Consider the following 22,362-nt stretch of genomic DNA (forward strand, 5'->3'; position numbering starts at 1 on the left):
GGTCCTAATGCGGCTTCTCTTGTATGTGTGTGTGTGTGGGGGTGGGGGTGGTTGCGGTATACGTTCAGGATCTGGTCCCTGTGTGTGGCTTTTCTGTATACTTTTGTGGTGCAATTTAGCATGGCCAATTCACCTGACCCGCACATCTTTGGACTGTGGGAGGAAACCGGAGCACCCAGAGGAAACCCACGCAGACACTGGGAGAATATGCAAACATCACACAGGCAGTCACCCGAGGCTGGAATGAACCTGGGACTCTGGTGCTGTGAGGCAACAGTGCTAACTACTGAGCCACCGTGCTGTCCAAAGGTGCATTAATAGGGGGTAAATATAGGGTGGAGGCAGTGGGTCTGGGTGGGTTGCTGTTCAGCGGGTCATTGTGGACTTGTTGGGCTGAAGGGATTATTTTTGAAATTAATGATTTTTGGTGCGCAATTTCTTGTCTGTTGTGTGCGTCCGTAATCATAACCTGGATCATTCTGAGACTGTTTTGTCTGACTGTTTCCCTGGCTTGTTGGTTGGTAGTCTGTGTCTGACACAGGGTAGTAGTATTTGATTCCTTTGGCATCCATGTAGGAATCGGAGTTGTTCATATATAGCGCTTAGGCTTTTGGCACAGGATTCCCATTTCTTTGCTTGTCTTAGCATGTCTCGCTGTTGGGTATTCAAGTTTGCGTAAAGATTTATAGCTCGGATGCCAGTTGTCATGGTCGTGGGTATGTTCGCCGAGCTGGGAAGTTGATTAGCAATGCAAACCAATGTTCTATTCTTCGTATCAAACATTTGCACCTCGTCTATGTACCTATATCTCCTTTACCACAATTATCACTGCCTTTGTCTTTTGCTCTGGGTATGCTCACAATTTGTTCCACTTGCTTCTACTTTGCATCTGTCTACATCATAAAAAACAATCTAATTTGTTTCAGGGGTATGTAATAACAGCTTCGAACAGGTTAGCATCAGCATTTTACAGCATGCAACAGACAAATCGGTCCAACCAGTCTACACCAAACCATGTAACCACTTACCTGCCTCACTTGGCCCATGTCCTGCCAAACCTTTCCTATTCATTAACTTATCCAAATGTCTTTATAAAATGTTGTAACTGTACCTGCATCTATTGCTTTCACTGGCAGTTCATTCCACACATGAACCACTGTCCTTTTAAAAATAAAGTTTTCCCTCATATACTTTTTAAGTCTTTCTTCTCTCACCTTAAAAAGACACCCCCTTAATTTTGAACTCCCTCACCCTTGGGAAAAGACCCTTGTAATTCACCTTATCTATGCCCCTCATCATTTTATAAACCTCAATAAGGTCACCCTTCAACCTCATACGCTCCAGTGAAAAAAGCTCTAGTCTGTTTTTACATCTCAAACCCTCCATGGTAAATCTTTTCTGAACCCTCTCCAGTTTAATAATATCCTTCCTATAACAGGGCAACCAGAACTGCACCACAACCTTAACATGATGATCCAACTCCTATACTCAAAGGGCTGAGCAGTGAATCATGCTAAATGCCTTCTTAACCACCCTGTCAACCTGTAACACAAATTTCAAAGAATTATGTGCCAGAACCCCTAGGTGTCTCTGTTCAAAAACATTGTCCAGGCCCCTACCATTAATTGTATAAGTCCTATCCATGTTTGTATCCTTACCAAAATACATTTATCCAAATTAAACTCCATCTGCCACTCCCCAGCCCATTGACCCAATTGATCAAGATCTCTTTGCAATCTTAAAGAACTTTCTCCACTGTTCACTATACCACCAATTTTGGTTGATTTTTAAAAAAATCTAAAAATTCACATTTGCCAGTTCCTTTCTGTTTCAAAGAAGTATCATACAGGACTCAACATTAAGATGCTAAGTAAAAAACAATGACTACAGATGCTGGAAACCAGATTCTGGATTAGTGGTACTGGAAGAGCACAGCAGTTCAGGCAGCATCTGAGGAGCAGTAAAATCGACGTTTCGGGTAAAAGCCCTTTATCAGGAAGAAAAGCAGAGAGCCTGAAGCATGGAGAGATAAGCTAGAGGAGGTTGGGAGTGGGGAGAAAGTAGCATAGAGTACAATAGGTGAGTGGGGGAGGGGATGAAGGTGATAGGTCAGGGAGGAGGGTGGAGTAGATAGGTGGAAAAGAAGATAGGCAGGTAGGACAAGTCATGGGGACAGTGCTGAGCTGGAAGTTTGGAACTAGGGTGAGGTGGGGGAAGGGGAAATAAGGAAACGGTTGAAGAATTAAGATGCTGCCAGACTTGCTGGATTTCTTCAGAATCTTGACTTGATTTCAGATTTCCTGTATCCATAGTATTTAGCTTTTACTTTGGAAAATCAATATGGTCAACTTCACCTGAAGGATGAGCAGCCTCTAAGACAAACAATAGAGTAAAGGTAACTACAAAATCATGAGGGAAGAGCTGACCAGTATTGATTGGAAGGGGAGTCCTACAGGGAAGGTAGTGGAGCAGTAGGAGTTTCTGGGTTAAAATAAGAAGCATAGCTGAAGTTCATCCCAAGAAAGAAGAAACATACTAAGGGGAGAATGAAGGAAGTCGGGGACAGTATAAAAAGAAAAGAAAAAAAAGCATACAATGTGTTGAAGATTTGTGGGAAGCCAGAAGATTGGGAAGCTTTTAAAAACCAGCAGAGGATAATGTAAAAAAAAAGGAGTGGGGGGAAGGGGTCTTGGGTGTTGGAGGAGGTATGAGGGTAAACTAGCTTGTTTTAAAAAAAAAGCAAGTTTTTAAAAAAATTGTAATAAGTTAAGAAAGAGGCACAAATGGATATTGGACACTGGAATATGAGGCTGGGGAACAAAGTAATAACAGAAGAACTTTAGGTACTTTGCATCATGTTCGTAGCAATATACCAGAACTTGAAGAGATGAGTGGTTTTCTCTAAGAAAAAGGTATTGGGGAAGCTGAAAGGTCTGAAGGTGGATAAATCACCCAGACTAGATGGACTACATCCCAGAGTTCCAAAGGAAAATTGTACAGGAGATTGTAGAGACATTAGTACTGATCTTTCAGGAATCACTGGAGTTGGTGAGGGTCCCAGAAGACTGGAAAATGGCAAATGTAATACCCTTGATTCAGAAATGAGAGAGGCAGAAAACAGGAAACTGTAAACTGGTTAGCCTGACCTTGGTTATTGGTAAGATTTTAGAGTTTATTGTTAAGGATGAGATTGTGGATTATTTAGAAATATGTTGGGAAAATAGGGCTGAGTCAGCTCAGCTTCGTCAAGGGGAGGTCATATCTGACAAATCTGTTAGAATTCTTTGAGGAGGTAATAAGCAAGTTAGGTAAAGAAGAGCCAGTATATGTGAACTATTTGGATTTCCAGAAAGCCATGGCATGATGCTGACCAGAGACTAAATAAACTAAGAGCCCATGGTGTGAGGGGCAAGGTACTGGCTTTGAGAGAGGATTGGCTGAGTGGCAGAAGACCGAGATGGGAATAAAGGGATCTTTTTCAGGATGGTGGCCAGTGACTAGTGAAGGGTTGCAGGGGTCAATTTGGTACCAAAACTTTTCACATTGTACATTAGTGATGTGGACAAAGGAACTAAGGGTTTCGTTACTAAGTTTGTGGACGACACAAAGATAGGTGGAGGGGCGGGGAGTTTTGTGGAAACAAGGAGGCTGCAGAAGGATATGGACATGTTAGACGGGTTGCAAAGAAATGGCAGATGGAATACAATGTGGGAAAATATGAAGTTATGCACTTTGGTTGGAAGAAGGGACGAAAGACTATTTTCTAAATGGGGAAAAGCTTCAGAAATCTGAATCACAAAGGGACTTGGAAGTCCTAGCTCAGGATTCCCTTAAGATAAACATGCAAGTTCAGTTGGCAGTTAGGAAGGCAAATACAATGATAGCATTCATTTCAAAAAGGTTAGAATGCAAGAGATCAGGCAGCATCCGAGGAACAGGAGAATAGATGTTTCTGGCATAAGCCTCATTTAAAAGTGAGATGAGGAGGAATTTCTTTAGCCAGAGGGTAGTGCATTTGTGGAGCTTATTGCCACAGAGGGCTGTGGAAGCCAAATCATTGAGTATCTTTAAGGAACAGGTTCTTGATTTGTAAGGGGATCAAGGGTTATGGGGAGAAGACAATGAGAATGTATCAGGTATGATTGAATGGCACAGCAGACTTGATGGGCTGAATAGACTAATTTTCCCTTTGTTTTCAGACGTTCAATCAATAACGTCCGCACCCCTGCCTAGTCCCATAGCTGTAGTCTCTTAGCCATGTAGACTTGAAGTTGGGCAAACTTATAGCAGCCGACCACATGACCCTCTTCAATTCCATTTTACTTTGAATAAATGAGACTGTCCAGAAACAAATCATGTTATAAACTTTACATTCATAATACTGTACCTACACAGCCCAAGATCCAATTCATATATTCTTTGTCTTTAGTATTGGATATTTTATGTTTTATTTAAACTCATTTGTGATTCGGTGATCCCAATTTTTTTTAAAACTCTAGGCCTTGCAGGAGTTGGCAATCCATAGGATTTGTATAATTAAAGATGCACACCACACAAAAGATGAAGAAGAAAAGATTAGTTCATCCACTTTGAGGAAGCGACTGTTGGGCTCTTTGCTGGTGCCTCCAAAGGTAAGTGCTCCTGGGCTCTATTAGTATTCTTGCAAGATCAATGCTATTGCGAACATCATGACTTAGTGGTAAACTGATTATATTTATGGTGAAAATATTGACTACTTTCTTGAAAACAAATCCTAATAAAGCTAAATAAAGGTTATGCAGCTTTCTAGTGAGGGATTAGTGTTGACCAGGCTACAGACAGATTCCACTGTTCTTTGAATAAGTCACATCTGTTCCACATGAGATGGAGGCAAAGCCTCAGTTTAGTTTCTTAGAATACAACCTCCGAACTGCATGAAGTATCAGCCTAGATTGTATGCAAGTCTCTGAAGAGGCCCTTCCTGACTTCCATGTTAGCTGATATTGCTAATTTTCTCTTCTAATTTGCTTTTCCCCTCCTCAAATCTGGGTAAAAACAATGACTGCAGATGCTGTAAACCAGATTTTGGATTAGTGGTGCTGGAAGGGCACAGCAGTTCAGGCAGCATCCGAGGAGCAGCAAAATTGACGTTTCGGGCAAAAGCCCTTCATCAGAAATAAAGGCAGAGAGCCTGAAGCGTGGAGAGATAAGCTAGAGGAGGTTGGGAGTGGGGAGAAAGTAGCATGGAGTACAATAGGTGAGTGGGGGAGGGGATGAAGGTGATAGGTCAGGGAGGAGGGTGGAGTGGATAGGTGGAAAAGAAGATAGGCAGGTAGGACAAGTCATGGGGACAGTGCTGAGCTGGAAGTTGGAACTAGGGTGAGGTGGGTGAAGAGGAAATGAGGAAACTGTTGAAGTCCAAATCTGTCATCCTCAACCTTCTCAAAAGAACAAACCCTTAAACTATCTGCTCTTGAATACTACTGCCTGTCACAGTATCAGTCATTAATTGCTTTCTGTGTGACTGACAAAAGTAAGCTACCTGTCTTCAACATTTTCGACTTGTCTGCAGGCTTTGACACAGTTGACCAGACCATCTTCATGCAATATCTCTACACCATTATTCAGTTAGGTGGGCCTGCACCTGGCTATTTCCATTCTTAGATATTATTATCATAGCCAAAAGTCACTTGCTGTAGATTTTCTTACACCTGGATCATTACTTCTGGTGTCCTTTAAGACCTTGTACTCCTATTTATCATCAACCTGTTGTCCCTTAACATCAAACAAAAATATAATGTCAGTTTTTACATGAATGCTGACATCATCAGGCTCTACCTAATTTCTGTTCTCGTTGCTACCATCATCATCATCGGTCGTCCTGAACTCCACCTGGAATTGTAGTGTGGCTTTTGGCCATGAATGAGCACGACACATGATTTTCATCACATGACAGTTGCAGGAGATATGCAGGGAAACAACCTACCCTTGTACATGGACTTCATTCAAAGTCTTTGACACCATTTTGGAGTATTCTTCTCCACTTTGGTTGTACCATGAAGTTTGTCACCATCCTTCACTGCTCCACAACAACATGGAAGTCATGGTAATAACAAATGGTTCCACTACCAACTCATTCCCCATTCAGACTAGTATCAAGCAAGCTTGTGTTATTGCCCCAACACTGTTCCTGATCTATCTTGCTATAGTGGTTCACCTCACTGCTGCAGCTGCATTCCAGCAGGCAGCTTAACTTGCAGAGCCTGTGGGAAATAATTATTCCGCCACCGCTACTTTCAAGCCAAAACCAAAGTCACCCCAACCAGTGTCATCTACTATCTCTAAATTGTCTCACTGCTTGTCCAACATCCAAGACAAGATGAGCAGAAATTTCACTCATCTACATTGCTAAGAAATCTGCAAGTCCCTGCCACAAATTTTACTTCCTAGCCACTGACAACAAGAAGAAAAGCCTTTGCAATTTATTCTCTACCTCTGATTTGTTCATCACCTTGGTATTGTATCTGACATTGAGATGAGATTGTGACCAAACCTGCATCATCTACAACACTTATTATTTCCATCTCCAAGATCTTCCCTGACTCTGCCCCGACTCCACTCACCTACTGAAACCTTGCATGGCAATTCCAGTGCACTCCTGACTGACTTCCTATCATTTAGAACTCTAGTGCCTATGCCCTAACTTTCACAAAGTTATGTTCATCTATCACCACTGTGTTTGCAGACTTATATTGGCTCCCAGTGAAGCATAGCCTTGATTTTACAAATTTCATCTGTAAGTTTCTTGGCTTCTCTTGCTTCATTCTTAAAGATACACTTTAAATCCTATCACATTGATCAGAACTTCAGTCTTCCTCTATCCCAAAAACTCCTGATGTAGCATGATGTAAAATGTTGTTTGATAATACTTATAAGAACTAATGATGTAGCACCAGGCACTCTTTGGCCCTAAAGCCCTTCCTGAAGAAGGGCTTATGCTCGAAACGTCGATTCTCCTGTTCCCTGGATGCTGCCTGGCCTGCTGGGCTTTTCCAGCAACACATTTTCGGCCCTAAATCTATGCCATTAAGTAAGATTGTGGTCTCAACTCTACTTTCCCATCTATCTATCAACTCAATAACCCTTTTGCACCCGGAGTATTGTGAACACTTTTTTGGTCCTTTTACTTCAGAAGGTATAGCATTGCATTGGATGCAGTACAGAGGAGATTCACTAGATTAATTCCAAAGATAGTCAAAGTTTGATTTGGGATAGTCAGCATGGATTTGTGTGTAGGAAATCATATCTGACAAATCTTTGAGATTTTCAAAGAGGCAACCAAGAGGTATGTTTGCCTTCATCGGATGGGGTATTAAGTGTAAGAGGTGGCAGGTCATGTTAAAATTGTACACGACATTGGTTCAGCCACATTTAGAATACTGTGTACAGATCTGGTCGCCACATTACCAAAAAGATGTGGACGTTTTGGAGAGGATGCAGAGAATGTTTACGAGGATGTTGCCTGGTATGAAAGGTGCTAACTACGAAGAGAGGTTGAGTAGGTTAGGATTGTTTTCATAAGAGAAAAGGAGATTGAGGGTGGACCTGATTGAGGTCTACAAAATCATGAAGTGCATAGACAGGGTGGATCGAGATGAGCTTTTTCCCAGGGTGAGGGATTCAATAACGAGAGGTCACGCTTTCAAGGTGAGAGGTGGAAAGTTTAAGGGGGATACACGCGGCAAGTACTTCACACAGAGGGTGGTAGGTGTCTGGAACAGCAGATGCCAGCAGAGGTAGTAGAGGCAGGCACGGTAGATTCATTTAAGATGCATCTGGACAGATGCATGAGTAGGTGGGGAGCAGAGGGATACAGATGCTTAGGAATTGGGCGACAGGTTTAGACAGTGGATTTGGATAGGCTCAGGATTGGAGGGACGAAGAGCCTGTTCCTGGGCTGTAAATTATCTTTGTTCTCTTTGTAGTTGGGTTAGATGAGGGTAGGGCAGTGGATGTTGTCTTTAATAACTTTAGTAAGGCCTTTGACAAGGTAGTCATGAAGATTAGGTCGCATGGGATCCAGGGAGAGCTAGCTAATTGGATTCAAAAGTGGCTCGATGATTGGAAGCAGAGGGTGATGGTTGAAGGTTGTGTCTCGGATTGGGGGCATGTAACTAGTGGTATGCCACAGGGGACAATGTTGGAATCTTTGCTATTATTTAAGGTTCTTGCAAAGATTTGTAGCTCGAGTTGCGGATGTGATTGGAGGTTAGCTTGCTGAGCTGGTGGATTGTCATGCAAACGTTTCGTCACCATGCTAGGTAACATCATCAGCATAACCCTACCACGGGTCTTCACAAACAAGGGATACCCCAACAGCTTCATCTGTCAATGCCTATCGGACAGATAACACCAGAAGGACACCGTGCGCCCCAGTACACTGGTCACCTTACCCAATATAAAAAGCATATCAGAAATGACAACCAGACTACTAGGAATCATGACAGTACAACAACTACTTACAAGAACAAAAGATCCCATGCCCATAACATGCAGGACCAATGTGATATACAAAATTCCATGTAACAACTGCCACAAACATTACATTGGTCACAGGGAGGAAACTAGCAATCTGGATACACAAACACCAACTAGCATCAAAATGGCACGACCAGATCTCCCTCATCTCAGTATGCGCAGTCAAAGAGGGCCACCAGTTTGACTGTCCAAGGATGATATGTTGTCCCAATCTAAACAGAGGCATGCACGGAATGCTTAGAGGCTTGGTTTCCAATCTGCAACACCATCAATAAGCATGTTGACATAGATCCCATATATAAACCACTGCAGAGGAAAATGGGAAGTGATACCACCCACCTTAACAGACTGGGGCATATAAATATCAAGCAGAATAGAACAACAACGCTTCACAGACATCATGATGTTACCTAGCATGGTGACAAAATGTTTGCATGCCAACCCACCAACTCAGCAGGCTAATTTACAACCACCTTTATTATTTGTTATTGACATAAACATCTGGATGTGAATGTACAAGACATGATTAGTAAGTTTCCGGATGAGACTAAAATTAAGTGGTATTGTTGATTGCGAGGAAAGTTATCAAAAATTATAGAAGGATCTTGATCAGATGGGAAAGTGTGCTGAGGATTGGCAAATGCAGTTCATTACAGATAAGTGTGAGGTGTTGCACTGTGGAAAGTCAAACCAAAGTAGGACTTATGCAGTAAACAGTAGGGTCCTGAGGAGTGTTGTGGAACAAAGGGAGCCATGAGTACAAGTACATAGTTCTTTGAAAGCACCATCACAGGTAGATAGGGTGGTGAAGAAGGCATTTAGCATGCTGGCCTTCATTGGCTGAGGCATTGAGTATAGGAGTTGGGATGTTATGTTACAGTTGTATAAGTCGCTGGTGAGGCCGCACTTGGAATATTGTGTACCGTTTTGGTCACCCTGCTATAGGAAAGACATAGTTAAAGTGGAAAGCATGCAAAGAAGATTTATGAGGATGTTGCCAGGCCTAGTAGACCTGAATTATAGGGAGGGGTTGGTTGGATAGGACTTTATTCCTTGGAACGTAGGAGAATGAAGGGTGACCTGATTGAGATGTATAAAATCATGACGGGCATGGATAGAATGAGTGCATGTAGACTTTTCCCCAGGGATGGGGAATTGAAAACTAGAGGGCATAGATTTAAGGTGAGAGAGGAAAGATTTAAGAAGGACCTGAGGGGCAACTTTTTCACACATACAGTGGTGTATATGTGGAGTGGGCTGCCAGAGAAAGTGGTTGAGGCGGGTACAGGTAGACAGCCCTTTATCCGAAATCCAAAAAGCTCCAAAGTCCTAAGGTTTTTTCTGTGAAGTTTTTTTCTTATTAACAAGGTTGTTTGGCGTGCAAACAGTTAACCAAAGTCAACACCCACTCGACATGTGTCACTCAGATGCGATGTGCTGGGCATGGCCCAGCACGGGCAGGCCTCAATTCTATTTCAAGGCCTGTTTTACTCAGTGAGTTTGCACCTCCAGCAAATGTTTTAAAATTTCACCATCAAACTGCCACTTATTCTGAAATTCAAAAAATTCTGAATTCCAAAATCTAGCTGGTTCAGAGCATTTTGGATAAATGATTGTACACCTATACAAGAGCAACATGTTAAAAACATTGGATAGGTACATGGCTGGGAAGGGTTTAGAGGGATTTTGACAAAATACAGGCAATTGGAACTAGCTGAGTGGGCACCATGATCATCATGAACCAGTTTGGGCTGAAGGACCTGTTTCCATGCTTTATTACTCTATGACTGAGGGATTTGTCTTATGAAGAGAAATTGAGCAGTTTAGGCCTGAACACTCGTGTTTAGAAGAATGAGAGGATATCTAGTTGAGGTATAAAAGATGTTCAAGGGGATTGACTAAGTAGATGTAGAGAGGAATTTCCTCTTGTGGGAAAATGTAGAACATAAGGTCATTCTTTTTAGGATAAGGGGTAGCAAGTTTAAAACCAAAATGAGAAGAAATTATTTACCTCAAAGTAATCTGTGGAATTCACTACTCCAGAGTGCAATGGTTGCAGGGACGTTGAATATATTTAAGGAGGGGACAAACAGATTGAAGGGTAAAGAGTGCAGGCAGGAAGGTAGAGTTGAGGCTGTGATTAAATCAACCGTGATCACATTGAATGATGGAGGCTCAATTGCCTACTCCTGCTCCTAGTTCTCATGTTCTTGTGAATGCATATGACACAGACTCCACTCATCTTGACGGAAGAGATTTCCCAAGAATGACACTCTCCAAGAGAAGAAATTCCTCCTTGAACCTGACTTTAAACGATAGATTGTTTTATTTTGAAATGATACCCTCAAGTTCTAGATTTCCCAACTAGGGGAAAGCTCTTCTCAGCATTTACCTGTCAAAGTCAATAAGTGTGGTGCTGGAAAAGCACAACCAGTCAGGCAGCATTCAAGGAGGAGAGTTGATGTTTCAAGCATAAGCTCTTCATTAGGTACCTGTCAAACCCTCTCAGAATCTTGTATGTTTTGATAAGATCAACTCTCATTCTTCTAAACTCAAAAGCCCAACCTACTCTACCATTCATTAACCTTCATCCCAGAAATCGACCTTTAGAACATTCTCTGAACTGTCTCCAGTACAAGTATATCTCTGCTTAAATAAGGAAACTAAAACTGTAGTCTAGGTACAACCCATAGCTTTATTGTGTTTCATGAAGGTTGACACCCAGATACCTCTGGAGCACAACGTTTTGTAGTCTGTCTCCAATTTATAATGTTTTGTTTTTCCATTCTTCCTATCAGTGTGGGTACCAACTACAATTTCCTGCATTGTATTTCATCTGCAAATTTTTACCCACCTACTTAACTAATCTACATAGCTTTGCAGACTGTGTCCATACATCGTGTTTTCCCTCCTATCTTTGCGTCTTCAGAAAATATGGCTACAATACATTGTCTGTTCACTCAGGCATTATTATAGATTGTAAATAGCTGAGGCCTGAGCACTTCTCTATGCACATTCCATTGTGGAAGTATTTGATTCATCCTGACTTGATACACTGAATTCTGATGGAAATTGGTTTCATTGTCAATTTTGGCAAGTTTCATGCAGGGTTTCACTCCATAGAACCTAGTAGGTTTTCTTGTGGAAGCATTAGAAAGGGTGCAAAGAAGGTTTACCAGGATGTTGCCTCGTCTGGAGGGAATGTCTTATGAGGAAAGGCCAAGGGACTTGGGTCTGTTCTCATTGGAGAAAAGTAGGCTAAGAGGGGATTTAATAGAGACATACAAGATGATAATAGGATTAGGTACGGTGGATGATGAGAGTCCTTTTCCTCAGATGATGATGTCGGCTTGTATGAGGGAGCATGGCTGCAAATTGAGGGGTGATAGATTTAATACAAGTGTCAGAGGCAGGTTCTTTAGCGAGTTTTGAGAAGAATTGTAGCTCAGGTTGAGGTTCTGGATGTAGGTTTGCTCACTGAGCTGGAAGGTTCATTCTCGGACGTTTTGTCACCATACTAAGTAACATCTTCAGTGAGCCTCCAGACGAAGCACTGCTGATGTTTCCTGCTTTCTATTTATATGTTTGGGTTTCTTTGAGCTAGTGATGTCATTTCCTGTGGTGATGTCATTTCCCATGCTGATGTCATTTCCTATTCTTTTTCTCAGGGGGTGGTAAATGGGATCCAAGTCAACATGTTTGTTGATGGAGTTCCGGTTGGAATGCCATGCTTCTAGGAATTCTCATGCATGTCTCTGTTTGGCTGCTGTATTGTTCTATGTACTATGTTCCCAACCAACAAACTGCCATACCTAGATGTCACAGTAGAGTCAACTGACAATGGGGAACTTCAAACCAGCGTCTATAGGAAAACAACACAAACAGAACAAATATTGAACTACAGAAGCAATCGTCCCAACATCCACAAGCAAAGCTGCATCAGAATGTTATTTCAACGAGCCACTACACACTGTAACACAGAGGAACTACACTGAGCAGAGAAAAAAAATCACCTATACAGTGTATTCAAAAAGAATGGGTACCCAATGAACACAGTCTGTTGATTTTTCAGCAACAAACTCAAATAAGCAGACAAAACGCGTCCAGAGACCCTAGCCATTTTCCTCTACATCAAAGACATCTCGCTAATGCCTGCCAGACCCCTTGGCATCATGGTAGCCCACAAACCCACCAACACACTAAAACAGCAGCTAATGAACTTAAAAGATCATATACAAACAACAAGCAAAACTAGTGTCATTTACAAAATACCGAGCAAGAACTGTAACAAACGCTACATTGGACAAACAGGCAGAAAACTAGCCAGCAGGATACATGAACATCAACTAGCCACAAAACAACATGACCCTCTCTCACTAGTATCCTTACATACAGATGAGGAAGGACACTACTTTGACTGGGACAACACATACATTCTAGGACAAGCCAAACAGAGAGACGCACGAGAATTCCTAGAAGCATGGCAGAGAAAAGGAACAGGAAATGACATCACCAACCCAAAGAAACCCAAACATATAAATAGAAAGCAGGAGCATCAGCAATGCTTCATCTGGAGGCTCACCGAAGACGTTACCTAGTATGGTGATGAAAAGTCTGAAAATGAACCTTCCAGCTCAGCGAGCAAACCTACATCCAGCAGGTGCCTTATCAGAGAGTGGTAAGGAGGTGGAATGTCCTAACTGCCAATGTAGTTACAGTCTTTGGATAAACATATGGATGATGATGGGATAGTGTAGGGGGATGGGCTTAGATTAGTTCACAGGTCAGTGCAACATCAACGGCCGAAGGGCCTGTTCTCTGCTGTATTGTTCTATGTTCCCAAACTGGCATCATGTCCTTATGGTACCATGCTAGTTATATTTTTGCAACTCACCATAGGCAGAAGTAATTGCCAAAGCCTGGGACTCCTGGCACCAGTGCAGTATTTAAAACAGTTGTATACTGGCTCAGGCTGTCAGTCCAGAGCTGTTCAACACAGGTCCTGTCATTTGCACTAGACCTGTTCAACAAAGGAAAATTGGCACTCCATTTTGCAGAGAGGAATCTGGAATTTCTGATAGACAGGATGCTGCAGATGAGGGCCATTCTCAGACTTGTTGAATGACCAGTCCCAGACGTTATGAATAATCAAGTGTCAGCATTGGTTTATAGCCTAAACAAAAGCTTAAGCAATTTCTTAACAATACAGTAATTTTAATAGAGCAAAATTAAACAACAAAATGGTTTAATTGGTCTGTGCTATACACCCAAAAACCTTTGTTTTCCGTCCCATTACACTAAATACAGACAAATAAACAAATACAGTAAAGGGATAAATGAAAGAAAATAACAAAACTGGCCAGATTAGTTAAGTGGTTTTCACAATGTGAGGTGCCACAGGCATTTAATTTGGTTTCTTGGTTGATTTTCTGAAGATAGCAATCAGGGTCCCTTTATAGTTCACTCAGATCAAGGCAATAATCTTTACAATTTAGTTTTCTATTTTCTGAGCTTCCTAATCCTGCTCATCAGAGGTTAGGAAAGGAGCTTTCAAATCTTCATGCTGTAGCATCAACAGTTATATCCTTTTCACAGAAACCACCATCCAAAACCCAGTAGAAACATTGACCACTCCCTGACGGACTGATTGTCTCATCCATCAAGTCCTAGTTACCATTCAACATCAGCCATCTGCTTGAGTAAATGGTCTTTTCCCCACTTGCTGGAACTAATTCTCAGGTACCGACCTTGTTAATAGCCAACTTCTATACTGTTTAAACATAATATTCATTCCAGTGATAACATATCTGAAGATTGTTTGGTCAGGAACCAACCTGCAATCAACTTCTCGGCCTGCCCTCACAAATAGACCAAAGCTTGTTTGCTCTCTTTTCTTTTTTAACACAAGTTGTTACCTATACTCTAAACATCATCTTTAAACCACACATCACAGATCCAAACCAAAATTGATAAAAGACTAATTTAAGAATAATTCAGAATCAGTGAGGGCTCTAATAATGGCCATTTGTTTGATGCACTTGAATGAGTTTGATGTGTATGCTGCTGGCATGTGATGCAGTTATGAGATTTTCATCATATGGTGCCAAACAGTAACATATCCACCTCCTTGACTGATCACTGCTGATAACTATGAGAAGCAGCCTGAGTTTGTGTCAGCGCTAAAATGCAAGTCAAGACTGAAGTCAATGAGCCAGTAAGCTTTGACTGAGGAGTGTAGCACAAAAAGGCAAGGCAAGACAAGACAGGGATGTTGAGTGTCCAAGCATGTGCAAAATGAATGAGCACAAAGAGAACAAACAAGGATCCTTGTGATGCAGCCTGGTACAATCTATGATATGGCTTCCTTTCTTTACTTACAAACGTCCTTGCAGCAGCATTGCTCTGAGATGTGCTAGCGTACTGCAGCGTTCATTAACACAAAGTTGGTAAGAGGTACTTTGCATGGTTGACAGGACTGTGTTTGATTAGTGTTTTTAGTGCCCAAGGCAATACCAGGTGATCCATCCTGTTTTGTTCATGTCTTTAGACTTTGTGGACAAACAGGAGGCTGGAAGAACAAAGCAAGCCAGGCAGCAACAGGAGGTGGAGAAGTCAATGTTTCGGGTGTAACCCTTCTTCAGGACTTTGAAACAATTTTCAACAACTGGGTGGCTTTCAAGGCAATTTCATAGGCTGTTAAGAGTCAAGATGTATACATAATGACTTGATTACGTTTACATAATGACATGACATTATGTATACATAATGATTGCTGACAACCATGATAATCGTTCTGGCTTTGTATGTGTGTGGAAAGGAAAATCTGTGAGAGGAAGGATATTATTAATTTGGAGAAGGTTCAGAAAAGATTTACCAGGAGGTTGCCATGACTGGAGGGTTTGAGTTATAAGGAGAGGCTGGATAGGCTGGGACTTTTTTCACTCGAGTGTAGAAGGTTGAGGGATGACCTTAGATGTTTATCAAGTCATGAGGGGCATAAAGAAGGTGAAGAGCAAATGTCTTTCCCTCAGGATGAGGGAGTTCAAAACTAGGGGGCATATTTTAAGGTGAGAGGAGAAAAATTTAAAAGGGGCAATGGTTTCACACACACAGTGGTTTGAATGTGGAATGAACTGCCAGAGGAAGTGGTAGATGCAGATACAGTTACAACATTTAAATGACAATTGGACAGCTACATGATTGGGAAAGGTTTGGAGGGTTTAATTTAGTTTGGGAAACTTGATTGTCATGGATGTGTTGGACCGAAGAGTCTGTTTCTGTGCTGTATGACTCCATGACGCATTACTTTTGGTCTGGAGGCACATAGATGCCAGACCAGGTAAGGATGACAGGTTTTCTTCCCTGAGGACATTAGTGACCCAGATGGGTTTGTACGGTAATATACAATGATTGCATGATTGCTGTTAGTCTAGCTTTTATTTCCAGATTTTTATTGAATTCATGCTAATTAGGAATTAAGACCAGAAATAGGCCATTTGGCCTCTTAAGCTTGCTCCGTCATTCAGTGAGATTATGCCTGATCTGATTGTAATATCAATTTTATGTTCCTGCACACCTGGTATAACCTATGAAATATTCAAATTTCATAATCTTAAATGTCCTTAGTCCGGTGATATTGCCACCACCATCCTGACCTGTGATCCTATAAAAGCAGTAATAAAAATTCAAAACATTGATAGTTACGCCAAAAAAAAAGGCTGATATAGGAAATGTTGTTGTCTAGTTAAAATCATAGAATCCTAGAAGTATGGAAACGGGCCATTTGGCCTATCGAGTCCACACTGACTATCTGAAGAGCATCCCACTCAGACCTACTCCGTCCCTGCATTTCCCTTGGCTAACCCACGTTGCCTGCACATTCTTAGACACTGTGGGATAATTTAGACAGCCAATCTGCCTAACCTGCACATCTTTGGACTGTGGGAGGAAACTGGAGCACCTGGAGGAAACCCATGCAGAAAGGCTGCTGTCAGTTTGCACAGAGGCTGGAATCAAACCCGTGTCCCTGGCACTGTGAGACAACAGTGCTAATCAATGAGCTACCATGCCTCCGTAATTAGATTGGTTTCTCTGAGGTTGGGATGATTTGGCAAGAGTATTATACCTCACCTGTGCTACGCCAAACATAGGAAAATTTGATAGGAATGTGGAAGAGTCCAGTTTCACAGGAGTGACAACATTATTATAAATTTATTTTCAAAATATGCATCAAATGGTATATCATTGAATTCTCAAATAAGAGTCCCAGAGTAATGTTCTGGGAATGAATTGCACCGTGGCAAATAGTTGTGTTTGGATTCAATGAAAATTTGTAATTAAATCTCAGCCTAATGGCAATTTTGTAACCATTGTTGATTGTTATAAGTATTTGTCTGGTTCACTAATGACTTACAGGGAAACGACTCTGCCATCCTTAAATAGTTTGGTCTGGATGTGACTCTAGACCTTTGGAAATGTGGGTGACTTTTAATTACATTAGTTCTAGGACAGTAGGGACTTGCAATAAATGTTGGCCCAGCCAGCAATTCCCAAAAGACCAGAAGAAATAGGACAGGAGCCGACTGTTCAGCCCTTGAGCCTGTTCTGCCTTTCAATAGGATCGTGGCTAATCCGACATTCTCCATGTCCATTTTCCTGTCCTTTGCCTGTAGTCCTTGATTTCCCTGCTTAAATTTACGTAAAGTCTCTGACCCACAGCTTTCTGTAATAAGGAGTACCGAAGATTCCCAACCATCCAAGAGAAGAAATTCATAGAGTTATAGAGTCCTGCAGCATGGAGACAGTCCATTTGGCCCAAACTGGTCCATGCTGACCAAAATGTCCATCCGTGCTAACATCATTTCCCTGCACTTGGCACATATCTGTCTAATTCTTTCCTGTCCATGTATTTGTCCAAATGCCTTTAGATGTTGTTTGTGTATCTGCCTCAATCACTTCCGCTGGCAGCTCATTCTATATGCGGACCACCCTCTGTATAAAAGAAGTTGCACCTCAGATTCCTTTTTTATTCTTTACCCTCTAAACTTAAACTGATACCCTCTAGTCCTTGATTCCCCACTTCTCGGAAAAAGACTGAGTGCATTGACCCTATCCATGCCTTTCATGATCTAATACACCTCTATAAGAGCCCCCCTCAGTCTCCTACGCTCTAAAGAAAAAAGTTTCAGCTTGTCCAAATTCTCTCTATAACTCAGACCATTGGGTCCAGGCAACATCCTTGTAAATTTCTTCTGCGCTCTTACCAGTTTAATAACATCCTTCCTATAATGAGGTGACCAAAACTGAATACAGTACTCCAAGTCCGGCCTTACCAATGTCCTGTATAACTGCAACATAACTTCCCAACTTCTATACTCAGTGCCTTGACTGATGAAGGCCAGTGTGCCAAAAGCTGCCTTCACTGCCCTATCTACCTGTGACTCCACTTTCAGAGAATTGTGAACCTGAACTCCAAGATCACTCTGTTCCACTACACGCCTTAATTAAGGTCCTATCATTCACCAGGAAACTTCTACTTTGAATTGACTTTCCAAAATGCAAAACCTAACACTTATCTATATTAAAGTCCATTTGCCACTTCTTAGTTCTCCTCCCCAGCTATTCAAGGTGCTGCTGCAATCTCTGATAACCTTCCTCACTGTCCACGATACCACCTATTTTAGTGTCATCAGCAAACTTACTAATCATGCTTTGTACATCCTTATCCAAATCAATTATAGAGATAACAAACAGTAATGGATCCACCACTGACCCCTGAGGCACTCCACTAATCACAGGCCTCCAATACGACAAGCATCCTTCCACTATTACTCTCTGCCTCCTGCCATCAAGCCAATTTTGTATTATTTTGCCAGCTCGCTCTGGATTCTATGCGATCTAACCTTCTCGAGCAGCTGACCATGTGGAAACTTATCAAAGGCCTTACTAAAATCCATATAGACTATGTCTACTGCCCTGCTGTCATCAGTCTTTCTGGTCACTTCATCAAATAACTCTTAACACATTTATGAGACATGATCTCCCACTCCAAGCCATGCTGACTGCTTTTAATCAAACCCTGTCTTTCCAAATGCATGAATGTCTTATCCCTCAGTAAGAGGCATGGTAGCTCAGTGGTTAGCACTGCTGCCTCAGAGGACCAGGGGCCCGTGTTCGATTCCAGTCTTGAGTGATTGTCTGTGTGGAGTTTGCACATTCTCCCCATGTCTGCGTGGATTTCTTCCGGATGCTCTGGTTTCCTCCTACAGTCCAAAGATGTGCAGGTTTGGTGAATTGGCCATGCTAAATTGCCTATCACGATCATGATGTGTAGGCTATGTGCATTAGTCAGGAGAAATGTACAGTAACAGGGTAGGGGAATGGATCTTGGTGAGATACTCTTCAGAAGGTCATTGTGGATTTGTTGGGCCAAATGACCTGTTTCCACACTGTAGAGATTCTTAAAAAAAAATTCCAACTTATCCACCAAAGATGGTAAGCCGACCAATTGTTCCCAGGCTTTTCTTTCCAGCCCTTGAATAATGGCACAACATTTGCTACACTCCAATCTTCTGGGACCTCACCCTTGCCTAATGATGATGCAAAAATATCAGTCAGGGTCCCTGCAATTTCTTCTCTAGCCTCTAGCAATGTTCTTGGACATTTCTGGTCAGGACCAGGATATTTATACACCTTCATGCATTCGAATACATCCAACATCTCTACTGTGATATGGACTATTCCTAAGATATCACCACTAACTTCCCCAAGTTTCCAAGTCTTCTTGTCTTTCTCCATGGTAAACACAGAAAAGAAGTATTCATTGAGCCTCACCCATCTCCTGTTGTTCTACACATACATCTTCACTTTGAACCTGCAGGGGCTCTATTCGCCCTCTAGTTATTCTTTATCCTTTAATATACTTAAAGTACCTCTTTGGATTCACCCTAATTTTCTGAGCCAAAGCTTCCCTTTCACCCTCCTGATTTCCTCCTTCAGTAAAGGGCGGCACGGTGGCACAGTGGTTAGCACTGCTGCCTCGCAGCGCCAGAGACCCGGGTTCAATTCCCGACTCAGGCGACTGACTGTGTGGAGTTTGCACGTTCTCCCCGTGTCTGCGTGGGTTTCCTCCGGGTGCTCCGGTTTCCTCCCACAGTCCAAAGATGTGCAGGTTAGGTGAATTGGCCATACTAAATTGCCCATAGTGTTAGGTAAGGGGTAAATGTAGGGGTATGGGTGGGTTTCGCTTCGGCGGGTCAGTGTGGACTTGTTGGGCCGAAGGGCCTGTTTCCACACTGTAATCTAATCTAATCTAATCTAAACTCCTGTTATCTCTGTATACCTCCAGGGATTTCCTTGATCCCAGCTGCCTATATCTGAGCCACGCCTGTTTGTTTTCTGGTCAAAGCCTCAATGTCTCTTGTCATCCAGGGTTCCCTATTCCTGCCAACCTTCTCCTTCACCCTCACAGGAGCATGTAGACCGTGAGCTATAGTTACCTCACTTTTAAAGGCCTCCCATTTGCTGGAGGCCCCTCTGCCTGCAAACAAACTATTCCAATCAACCCCTCCAAGCTCCTGTCTAATTCCATCAAGATTCATCTTGCTCCAATTTAGAGCTTAAACCTTTGGACTAGTTTTGTCCTTCTCCATAACTATTTTAAAATTAATAGAACTATGGTCACTAGTCTTAATGTGCTCTCCCACTGTCACATCCGCCACCTGCCCTACCTTTTTTCCCAAAAGAAGGTCGAGTTTTGCCCCTTCCGGAGTAGGGCCTTCTATATACTGCTTGAGAAAACGTTCCTGAATGCAATTAACAAATTCCACCCCATCTAAGCCCTTAATGCTCTGGCAGTCCCAGTCTCTGTTAGGAAAATTAAAATCCCCTACTATGACAACTCTATTGGTCCTGCAAGTCTCCACAATCTCCCTGCATATTGTTTCCTCTAATTCCCGTTGACTATTTGGGGGTCTATAGTACAATCCCTATAACATCGCCATCCCCTTCTTATTTCTTAACTCTACCCACAAAGTCTCACTAGGTGATCCTGCAGTTATCTCATCTCTGATTACTGCTGTGATACTTGCTTTAATCAAAAATGAACTCCCCCCTCCCCTCCTTCCACTACCTCTGTGCCACCTAAAACACCTGTACCCTGGCATATTAAGCCGCCTATACTATCCGTCCCTTAGCTATGTTTCTGTAATGACTATAATATCCCAGTCCCACGTACCTATCCACACCCTGAGTTCATCGGCCTTACCTATCAGCCCTCTTGCATTGAAATAAGTACAGTTTAATCCAACAGGCTTTCCTTGCTCCCTGTCGTGTTCCAGCCTGATCTGTCTCTTCAACATACTATTTCTGATTACTGTATTTCCTTTGAGCCTTGCACATGCCTCCCTGCTATTGAGGATCCCACCACCAACCTGCCAATCTATTTTAAACCCTCCCTTGCAGCACTAGCAAGCCTTGTAACCAAGATGTTAGTCCCCCTCCAGTTCAGATACAACTCATCCTTCTTGAACAGGTCACCTCTACCCCAGAAAAGATCTCAATGATCTAAAACTCTGAATCCCTGCCTTCTGCACCAATTCTCTGTACCTCTTGTTCTTACCATGATAAGCACATGGCACTGGAGGTAATCTGGAAATTATCACCATCAAGGTCTTGGATTTTAACTTTTTTCCTAGCTCTCTCTAATCATTCTGCAGGACCTCATCCCTATTTTAAACCTTTGTCATTTGAGCCAACGTGCACATTGACTTCTGGCTTCTCACCCTCCCCCTTCCTCTTCATCTCCGTTTTAATTTGGTGCCACTTTATTCCTCTTTATTATTTGTTTGTGGGACGTGGCATCACTGGCCAGCCAGCATTTATTGCCTGTCACTTGTCGCCCTTGAGAAAGTGTTGGTGAACTGCTTTCTTGAAACACTGTAGGTTGCCTCTCAATGCCGTTAGGGAAGGAATTCCAGGATTTTGACTAGGCACCATTGAAGGAAAGGAAATCTGTTTCCAAGTCAGGATGGTGAGCAGCATAGGACTTTGCAGGTGCTGGTGTTCCTGTGGATCAGCCGCTGTTACCTACTATGTGGAAGTGGTTGTGGGTTTGAAAGGTGCACTTCTTGTGAACTTTAGCAGTGCATCCTGTAGGTAGCATGCACGGTAGAGGGAATAAGTATTTGTGGATGTGGTACCAATCAAGCAGGCCTCTTTTTCCTGGATGGTGTTAATCTTCTTGAATGTTGTTGGACCTGCATTCATCCAGGCAAGTGGGGAGTATTCCATCACACTCCTGACTTGTGCCTTGTAGATGTGGACAGGCTTTAGGGAGTCAGGAGGTGAGTTACTCTCTGTAGGATTCCCAGCTTCAGATCTGCTCTTGCAGCCACTGTGTTTATGTGGTGAGTCCAGTTGAATTTCTGACCAATGGTAACTGCCAGGAGCCTACCAGGGGGAAGGCAATTCTGGATCTGGTGTTGTGCAACAAACTGGATTTGATCAGGGACCTCGAAGTCAAGGAGCCATTAGGAGGTAGTGACCACAATATGATAAGTTTTAATTTGCAATTTGAGAGGGAAAAGGGAGACTCGGAAGTGTCAGTTCCCTTTGTTCAACTGCAATACTATGGAGCTATGAGGGAGGAGCGGGCCTAAGTTCAATGGTTCAATACCCTAGCAAGGATGGCAGTGGAACAACAATGGCAGGTATTTCTGGATACAATGCAGAAGGTGCAGGATCAGTTCATTCCGAAGAGGAAGAAAGATCCTAAGGGGAGGCAGGGGCGGCCGTGGCTGACGAGGGAAGTTAAGGACTGTATAAAGATAAAAGAGAAGTATAACA

At 42.5% G+C, this 22,362-nt stretch overlaps 1 protein-coding gene across 7 annotated transcripts in view; it reads left to right on the forward strand.

Moving 5' to 3' along the window:
- The window catches only part of coasy (CoA synthase), a 111,737-nt gene that overhangs the window by 12,548 nt on the left and 76,827 nt on the right, over positions 1 to 22,362 (forward strand). For all 7 annotated transcript variants that reach the window (XM_043721569.2, XM_087977674.1, XM_087977675.1 and 4 more), the window contains one exon: positions 4,500 to 4,631. In XM_043721569.2, coding sequence (XP_043577504.1) covers positions 4,500 to 4,631 — 132 coding nt within the window. The remainder of the gene's footprint in view (positions 1 to 4,499; positions 4,632 to 22,362) is intronic.

Source organism: Chiloscyllium plagiosum, unplaced genomic scaffold, assembly GCF_037043375.1.
Source record: "Chiloscyllium plagiosum isolate Xiang-an unplaced genomic scaffold, Cpla_swu_hap1 HiC_scaffold_32, whole genome shotgun sequence".
NCBI classification, from domain to species: domain Eukaryota; kingdom Metazoa; phylum Chordata; class Chondrichthyes; order Orectolobiformes; family Hemiscylliidae; genus Chiloscyllium; species Chiloscyllium plagiosum.